Raw genomic sequence first — 10,000 nt, 5'->3', positions numbered from 1 at the left:
GGGGGAGGGGCGTAGTGAAGGGGGTCGAGACAATACAGGCGCATTAGGGGTTACCTTTGCCTCTTAGTGCTGATTAAATGTATGATTCGCCTCCTGCAGGTGCAGATAAGGGTCTGTAGGGGAGGTAGAAGAAGGAGAGAGAGAGATCGGGAGGGAGGGAGAGAGAGAGGTGGAGGGAAAGAGGAATGGTAAACGAAAAGCGAAAGGTTTTAAAAAATTATAGACACGCCGAATGACGAGGCGATTTGTTAGACGCAGACCAAAACAGACGAAAGAAAACCAAAACAACAAAGCAACACCGAGCAAATAAAAGCGTGTGCCGCCCGTCTGCAACAGAGACACAGACAGGTAATAAAACCGCGGCAGCATTAGACGACAAACAACTCCCCGGCACTCGTTGTCTGGCGAGGTCAAGGGATGACCTGGGCGCGCCGTCTCGTCATTCGTGTCATGTCGTGGGTTCATGCGTCTGGTGTCGTGAGTCACGTTCAACACGAGTTCAAACTGCGCACTGCGTTTTTCTGTCCTTAATTAGTACAGTCATTATGGCTTGTGAATAAGCTTATTACCTGAGGTTATGCCTCCATGATGAAGGAATGGCCCACGTCATGCGAGCTCACAAAGGGAAATTTCGACATCATGATTTCTGCTCTTATGCAAGGCTCGGCCAGGAGGCTCCCGTGCACAGGAGTCTGCAATGGCTTGCATTTCTATATGTGTATATACTTATATATGACTTTCGGGTGGGCGCGCGTGTGTGTGTTTGAATCTGTGCACTCAACACACACACACGTACACGTACACACAGAAACACACGCACAAACACACTCGCACACACACACGCTCACAGAGACCGAGACCGAGAGACAGAGACAGATAAAGACAGGAAGAAAGAGAAATATTGAATTTGCTAATATGTAATACATGCCTACTGTATAGATTCGCCAATAGACACATAAACATCTATTTCGTCAATTGAAATCAGAATCGTTTGGTTCACTTTTCAAACAGCATCAGACGAAGATCCTAAACCCAAACACTTACTGAGGGGCATCAGAGGAGCATCTTTTATCTTCCATTCTCTTTTCAAGACTTTATTTGCGCGTACAAATTATTACGAGTATATATTGTGTGACGACCGGGCTACGAGAGCTCACTTCATCGTATTTTGGCGAAGTGAGGCCACCCCGGCGATGCAAAGGAGGCGATCGACGCGGGATGAGGCGAGCAGCCCCTGGGGACCTCCGTGGCTGAGACCGGCCCATCCCAGCCGGGCCGAAGGGAGAGACCATCCCGCGGCCGCCGTATAAATGAGAGATGCCACATGTCACCGGGGGAATAATTCATGTCCTCTCCCTCTCTCTCTCTCTCTCCCTTTCTCTCTCCCCCCTCCTTCTCCCTTTCGCCCTTCCCCTAACTGTCCACCAAGACGGACAAATAATCCATTATTGATCGTGCCGTGATTGAAATTGTCATCTGTAATTGCCCGCACGTCATGCAAGGGGACGGCCTCGGAATTAAAGGATTGCTCTTCAAGCCTCCCGACATGCGAGGCCCGGGCGAGGCGGCGACGGCGGCGGCGGAAGCAGGTGGAGGTGGAGGAGGCGGAGGCGGCGGGTCATTCCGACTTTAAAGACGCGAGCGAGGGCGCCGCAATTAAACGGGCGGGATCTCCGGCGGGAAAAGGTCGAATAAGGTCAGGTATACGCGCGTGGAGGGAGGAGAGGGGAGATGGACAGGGGCGAAAAGGAGGGAGGAAGAAAGAGGAGAAGGACGATTAGAAAAGAAGAGGGAGAGAAGGGAAAATAAGGTAAGCTATACCTTCTGGAATGGAGAGACGAATGAGAAGAATTGGGACAACAGTGAGGAAATGAGAGAAAACAGAAATTAAGGTCAACTATGCCGGCGCGGCGGGAGATGGCAAGGTACCTTTGAGCGAGAGAGGGAGAAGTAAGAAGAGTAAAAGGAAGAAGGGAAAATTAAAGACGGGAAAGGAAGAAAGAAGGAAAAGAAGATGAAGAAGAAGAAGAAAAAGAAAAAAAAGAAAAAATAAGAATAAGGAGAAGGGGGACGACGAAGACGAAGAGCAGGAAAAGAAGGAAAGCAAAGAAAATATATAAGAAGAGATAGAGAAAAAAAAGTCGAAGGAAAAGGAACAGTAGGGGCAGATGGAGAGCAGCAGGAAGCCGACTAGGAGGAGAGAGAATAAAAAAAAAAGAATTTTCGTGAGCCTACTAATTGAGTAAAGTTAGGCCAACACAATCAGGTGGTCATTGTTGGAGATATAAAGGAAGTCCCCTTTTTCTTAAGACGGAAGGGAAGAGGTGAAGAGCGGACGAATGAATGGTGTAGATAGGGAGAGGCGATAAAAGGGGAAGAAAATCTCTTTCTAGGATTATCAACTATTTCCTCTCCTGACACGAATGGTATTACTGGTTCTATCATCATCAGGAGCACCATAACCATTACCAAATCGACATCATCACCACCACCATAACTACCATCATCATCACCACCACCATAACTACCATCATCACCACCACCACCATAACTACCATCATCATCACCACCACCATAACTACCATCATCATCACCACCACCATAACTACCATCATCACCACCACCATAACTACCATCATCATCACCACCACCATAACTACCATCATCACCACCATAACTACCATCATCATCACCACTATCATAACTACCATCATCATCACCACTATCATAACTACCATCATCATCACCACTATCATAACTACCATCATCATCACCATTATCATCATCATCATCACCACTATCATAACTACCATCATCATCACCATTATCATCATCATCATCACCACTATCATAACTACCATCATCATCACCACTATCATAACTACCATCATCATCACCACTATCATAACTACCATCATCATCACCATTATCATAACTACCATCATCATCACCACCACCATAACTACCATCATCACCACCACCATAACTACCATCATCATCACCACCACCATAACTACCATCATCATCACCACCATAACTTATCATCATCATAACCACCATAACTATCATCATCATCACCGCCATAACTATCATCATCATCATTATGATTATCATTATCATTATTGTCATCATCATTATCCGTATTATTCTTATTATCGTCCTGATAATTGCCGTGGTCATAATAATCACTTTTAATACTATGATAATAATAATACTCTAGTTGATATGCATAGCAACCGTTTCGTTATCATTCATATTCTAATTTTATTGCTACTGGCCTTATCATTATCCTGAGTAGTTACAACATTGGCATTACTATTAGTACTATTATTAATAGCAATAATATCAGCCCAAGACACGGAAACAGCGAGAAAAGGAGAAGAAAGGGAACAAGAAAAATTGCTGAGACGTGAACGCATATTTGTGATTATCATTATTGTTGAGACAATTATTTCTTTATCAATCGATGGAAATAGCCGTCATAACAAAGGAAAAGAAAAATGCAGACATTAAAGTGATTATAGATAATACAGTTACCCATCAAACCTGATTTTCATGTTGATTCCGTGCAACCATATAAACATTTGCTTCTTTAATACGTAATCGCCCTTGCAACATTTAAAGATCACCCTTCTGTAACGACGCAATAAGGCATATTTTCCCTTTGCGTTGACTTGTCTCGAGTTTGAAAAGCTGAGGTTAAATTTTGAAGTAAAGAAGTCAGCTGATTCCAAGTACTGACTGCATTTTTAACGCTAATTCTATTTTTCATCTTGGAAATCGAAATGTCAAATCGTGCAATTACAAAAAAAGGAAAAAAAAGGAAATAAAAAAAATTAAAAGTGTTGACCGGAACAGCTCGAAGGTAAAGGGCAATGGTTTAACTCTTTTTTGTCTTTTTAATTCAAAACAAAGACTTGTTTAAACAGACTACCCCAACCTTACCCCCACATCCTCCTCTCGTACCTCCCTCCCTCCCTCCCCCCCTTTCTACCCCACCCTTACCCCCACATCCTCCTGCCGTACCTTCCTCCCTCCCCCCTCCCCCCTTTCTACCCCACCCTAACCCCACCTCCTCCTGTCGTACCTTCCTCCCTCTCTCCCTCCTTTCCCCACTCCCCTCCTACCCCCCTCCCCCTGCCTCAATTGCCTGCTTGTCTCGTGCCCAAAATAAATCCCCTTTAATTATCTCTCTCGCTTAACGGAAAAGAATGATATTACGGTGATTCTGCCAGGTCTTTAGTCTGTCTGTCTGTGGGTGCGGTATGTGTGTCGATTTAAAAGAGCAAAAAAGAAAATGCATATATGTCTTTATGTTTGTTGGTTTGTCTGTTTGTGTGTAAATGTATAGCAAAAAAAAAATCAGAAAGGTTGATTAAACCCGCCGGTAAAAAAAATGCCTGGGAGATGCACCGCCGCAAGCCAGTCGGCCCCTTCCTCCCTTCGCAGCCAGCACGACCAATCTGCTCCGATTATGGGCCGGAATCATTCCCGCCGCCTGCCTAGCACCAACAAAAAGATTATCGAGTCAAAATAACCTTCTTAATGACTCGGCCAAAAGGATCCTTAATGAGACATATTAATTAACAGCCCCTAATTAACTCATGCAAAGAATGCAATTCACAGCCCATGGTTTTTCGGGGGAAAGGCCAAAGGAGGGGGGAGGGGGAGGGGAAGGGGGGATTAAAACGTTGAAGGCGCGTGATATCTTATCGATTCCCGGATTGCCATGTTGGTATTCCTGACTAGCTAAGTGAGCCATAACACTGTTAAATAGTCTACGATCACGGCACTCGGAGATATCTCATAGTCAACACGAGGAAAAAAAGAGAGAAAAGAGTCTGCCTCGGTTTTACGACTCGGAAATAGCGATTAAAAATTTGGCACGAAGACTTCTTTCCGAAAGGCACCATTTACTCTTTCTGATGTGTAGAATTTGCAAAATTAGCGGGGTAAATATAGGGGTTTTATTTGTCCGGAAGAGAGGGAGAGTGAGGGCGGCTTGTTAGATAAAGAAAACGCAGTGATTGGAATAAATATGGAGAGAGTGAGCGGAAAACATCATAATGAAGAGATAAGGAGAACGCAATTGGATCTGGTAACACTGGCGTCCGTCCGGTAAGGTTAGCTCCGACGCGCGGACTCTCGACTGCGCTGGCGGGAACATTATCGCATTTATTGTACACGAACGATCGCGTGCGCGCGACGTCTTCTCGTCTGATAGTCGCCGTACAAGCGCATGGGATGGCGCTGTCATGTCCGCGAGACATCATTTCTTATCGGAAGAATGCTGCAAATGAAGCGAGGTAACGAGTCCTTGCCGGGCGGCTTTGCAGGCTCGGGCGCGGGCTCATCGTCCTCAGGAGAGCGTTCTGCAGGTCTTCATCCTTCTCTGTGGCGTGTCACGTGGTCGCTAAATGGATGTCCCAGTTTTGGGTCTTTAAAGAGAGACCTTTTCAATCATTTACAGCGAATCCCAAAGAATTTACAAGTCATCTGAAAGCAGAATCTACAACGAAAGGGAGAGCATAGATAGACAGAGACAGACAGATAGACAGAGAGAGAGCGCGTAACGGGCAAACAACGAGGCTTGCTAACCTATCTCGTTGCGTTGCCGCCACTTCCCTCGCCTTGTTTGGTCAGCGCTCATCACCGAGTTGGAGCTTTTATTGTTACTGTTACGGTTCCTTGGTTCCTCGGCTCGTGGCGTATGAAGATAATGGAGACCGTTCGGAGGATTATGGCTTGATTAGCAACAATTACCGGCATAGCGGCCACGGCAGCGCGACCTCTGCTGGCCAATGAGCGACACACAAATTGACGACAAACAATACTCAGCAACCACCGTTTCGTGACTGTACTGTTGGTGTTCGGGTACAGGCTGCTGTTTTACGAGCACACACTTGCAATGCCGGAGTGCATGCAAAACATATGCGAGTTGCAGAGCAAACTCTGCAAGACAGCGGAGGCAAGGCCGTCTACCGTATGTCTGCGATGGCCGAGGCGCCATTAGAGCTGCAAATAAATATAAAATCGTGCGGCGCAAAGAAAAGAAAAAGATATGCAACGAGGATGATATTTATTTACGTCATGAAACAATTAATTTGTTATTGTATAACCCCGCGTAATTTTGAAATTATTAATGACCCAAATTATGGGAGTCAACTCCCTTAGCTCGTAAAAACAATTCGGAAGAATTCCTCAGTTTTATATTTTGTTTAGCAAGGCGCATGTTATCTTTGTCTGCATTATGTGCGTACGCTTAGAGCAAATCTAGTGTATTTTTTCATTGCAAATCATACTGATTTTGCGATGTCTTCTAATGGAGGTGAAGCTGATTGTGGCGTTTGTGTTTTTTATGGAATTTTCCCGTGTTGCGGCATCATGTTTATGGCATTCTTACATCATCCAGCCTTGCTGGGCTGTGTTTATCATACATGCTTATATAGATGCGCGTCTTGTCGTGCGATATATGACATGGGTTATTTTGTGTAATATATATATATATATATATATATATATATATATATATATATATATATATATATGTATATATATATGTATATATATATATATATATATCACATAAAAAAAAACATATATATATATATTATATATATACATATAATATATATATATATATATATATATATATATATATATATATATATATATATATATATGTTTGTATATATGTATATATATACACACATATATATGGCGCATGTGTGTATATATGATATATGTATATATGTATATACATATAGATTATGTCATATATATATATAGATAGATAGATAGATAGATAGATAGATAGATAGGTTGACAAGTGTATATATATATATATATATATATATATATATATATATATATATATATATATATATATATCTATGTGTGTGTGTGTGTGTGTGTGTGTGGGTGTGTGTGTGTCTGTGTGTGTGTGTGTGTGTGTACTCATATATATATATATATATATATATTATTCATATATATCTATGTACTCATATATATATATATATATATATATATATATATATATATATATATATATATATATATACACATACATATATCCTCATTGACATGTGGAACCTTTCCACTTCCTCTCCCGCGCGCCATCGCTCGCACGAACACTAACGGAGCCCAATTCCGCCTTGCAGTATGGTGGGAGACGGGCGGGCGGGGTCGTAAGGAGAGCACGGAGCAGCCCAAGGGCCGGTCAGCAGGCCAGGCAAAACACCAGGATGGGGAGCAGCAGCGAGCAGCACAACCCTCAGCAGCAGCATCAACTTCAACACCATCAGCAGCAGCAGCATCACCATCACCATCAGCAGCATCAGCAGCAGGCGCAGCATCAGCAGGAGGATGAGAAGAAACAGACGTATAACTTGTGTTGGAATGAGTTTCCGACCAACCTATTATCTTTTTTCAAGTAAGTGACTGAAGTATTATTTTATTCATGGCTCTGGTTATTGGAAGACGTGAATAATGGAGTGGGGGGTTGCGCTCCTGGGGTGGAGGGGGAGGGGGAGGGGGAGGGGGCACTGCAACAAAATTAATGCTCTTGTTTGAATGCCTTTAAAAGAATAGACGGACGGGCGTATCTGGGAAAAGCCCTGATATGCGTGAGGGATTTGTTTTTTATTGATTGTTGTAGTTATCTGAATACGGTGGTTTATGTAAAATTCAAAGGATATTGATACCATAAAAGAGATAAATAAGATGTAAAAGACAACACGCGCAACTCGGCCCAGTTCAGGTGTGTCTTTATGTATATACACGCGCGTACTTGTACAAACACGCACACTCACACGCACATGTACACGTACACGCACACGCACACGCACACGCACACGCACACGCACACGCACACGCACACGCACACGCACACGCACACACACGCACACACATACACGCATACACGCACACGCACACGCACACGCACACGCACACGCACACGCACACGCACACGCACACACACACACATATACATACTCAGCAACTCCCTCACTGATCCCTTCACTTACTTGCAAACCCATAGAGTCCGTTCCGCTGCTGAAACTTTCCCCTAATTACCTGAAGTTACGTGATTAGCATTTGGTTTCATAGACATCTCATATCAGAACCTCCTCCTCCTCCTCCCCATCCCCCCCCCACACACACAAACCCCTCCCCCCACTCCCCCACTCCCCCACCCAACCCCTCCCCCACACACACACCCAACCCCACTCCCCCCACCCAACCCCTCCCCCCCACCCCCACTCCCCCACCCGACCCCCCCCCCTCCCCCACCCAACCCCTCCCCCCACTCCCCCACACCCCCACCCAACCCCTCCCCCACACCCCCACCCAACCCCTCCCCCCACACCCCCACCCAACCCCTCCCCCCACACCCCCACCCAACCCCTCCCCTACTCCCCCACCCAACCCCTCCCCCCACACCCCCACCCAACCCCTCCCCCCACTCCCCCACCCAACCCCTCCCCCCACAACCCCACCCAACCCCTCCCCCCACACCCCCACCCAACCCCTCCCCTACTCCCCCACCCAACCCCTCCCCCCACACCCCCACCCAACCCCTCCCCCCACTCCCCCACCCAACCCCTCCCCCCACACCCCCACCCAACCCCTCCTCCCACTCCCCCACCCAACCCCTCCCCTACTCCCCCACCCAACCCCTCCCCCCACACCCCCACCCAACCCCTCCTCCCACTCCCCCACCCAACCCCTCCCCTACTCCCCCACCCAACCCCTCCCCCACACCCCTACCCAACCCCTCCCCCACTCCCCCACCCAACCCCTTAACCCCTACCCACCCCTTGTTGATTTGATCCCTGACCACTTTATCCACAAAGACGATCAATGGGCGAATGGCTTGTCCGGTTCCTCTGCCTGGGAATGATTGAGACGTTAATATTGTCAGGAACCATCCTCATGCATAGCTCTGAGGTTGGAAGGGGGGTTGGGGGGAGGAGGGGAGGGGAGGGGAAAGGGGGAGAAGGGAAGGGGATGGGTCATGCAGTTTCCCCCAGCTGTAATCTGTGACGAGAGAGGGGATAAGAACCCATGCTCAGAGTATTATCTTCGAGGTTTTACGTCTTTCAAATTGTTCGACTTGTAAACTTGGTGTTTCCGGTGATTTTATGGATTTCATGTTTTCAGCAATCATTTTGGCTGAACTAAAATTATTTACCGAATAAACTTAACGTCTTATTCCTCCATAGATCTGCTTATCGTACCCACAAAACAACACATTGGTAATTTATTGATTCATTTATCAATTTACCGAAACCTTCTCCAGAGAGAATCTTCAAAAAAGGATCACATAAGATGGATAAAATATTAATGTTTACCCATGACCTTCTCCGCCAGAGAGCTTCGCGAACAAGAGGAGTTCGTAGATGTTACCCTTGCCTGCGAGGGTCAGCAGGTGGCGGCCCACAAGGTCGTCCTCTCCGCCTGCAGCCCTTACTTCAGGTCTCTGCTCAAGGTGAGTCCTCCAGACAGCAGGTGATGAGTACGATGGCAAGTAGCTGCTTTGATGCGTCGGTTTCGTTCAGTTTCTGCTTTTACATTCTGATATTGCTGTGGATTTTACCTAGCGTTAGGCACTGCACCATTTCTCGAGGTGTCCTCGGAGAGATGGGTGCATGCAGAGCTAGCGAAGTGACCCGCGCGGCCTCTCGTTGCAGAACAACCCGTGCGACCACCCCATCATCATCCTGAACGAGGTGCGCTACACGGAGCTGGTCACCCTCCTGCAGTACATGTACCATGGCGAGGTGCAGATCGCCCACGACCAGATCAAAGACTTCCTGCGCACCGCCAAGTTGCTACAGATCCGCGGGCTGGCCGAGGCCGCGGCCGCTGAGTCCAAGACGCGGACGCCCCCGGAGACCAGCCGCGAGAATGGTCCCGCCCGCGAGGCGCCCACGCCCACGCCCAAGGCTGATTCCGTCGAGCCCGAGGAGGAGGGGCGGCCTCCAGACAGCCCCCA

General features: G+C 46.7%; 1 protein-coding gene across 3 annotated transcripts in view; it reads left to right on the top strand.

Annotated features, from left to right (window-relative positions):
* LOC138864038 (protein abrupt-like) overlaps positions 1-10,000 on the top strand; it is a 110,785-nt gene that overhangs the window by 77,639 nt on the left and 23,146 nt on the right. For all 3 annotated transcript variants that reach the window (XM_070129921.1, XM_070129922.1, XM_070129923.1), the window contains exons 2-4: positions 7,164-7,435; positions 9,376-9,493; positions 9,696-10,000. The exon at positions 9,696-10,000 is cut by the window's right edge and continues 479 nt beyond it. In XM_070129921.1, coding sequence (XP_069986022.1) covers positions 7,248-7,435; positions 9,376-9,493; positions 9,696-10,000 — 611 coding nt within the window. In that variant the 5' untranslated portion in view covers positions 7,164-7,247. The remainder of the gene's footprint in view (positions 1-7,163; positions 7,436-9,375; positions 9,494-9,695) is intronic.

The sequence above is a fragment of the Penaeus vannamei genome, chromosome 14 (assembly GCF_042767895.1).
Source record: "Penaeus vannamei isolate JL-2024 chromosome 14, ASM4276789v1, whole genome shotgun sequence".
In the NCBI taxonomy this organism is placed as follows: domain Eukaryota; kingdom Metazoa; phylum Arthropoda; class Malacostraca; order Decapoda; family Penaeidae; genus Penaeus; species Penaeus vannamei.
This window is presented reverse-complemented; position numbering and strand designations above follow the sequence as displayed.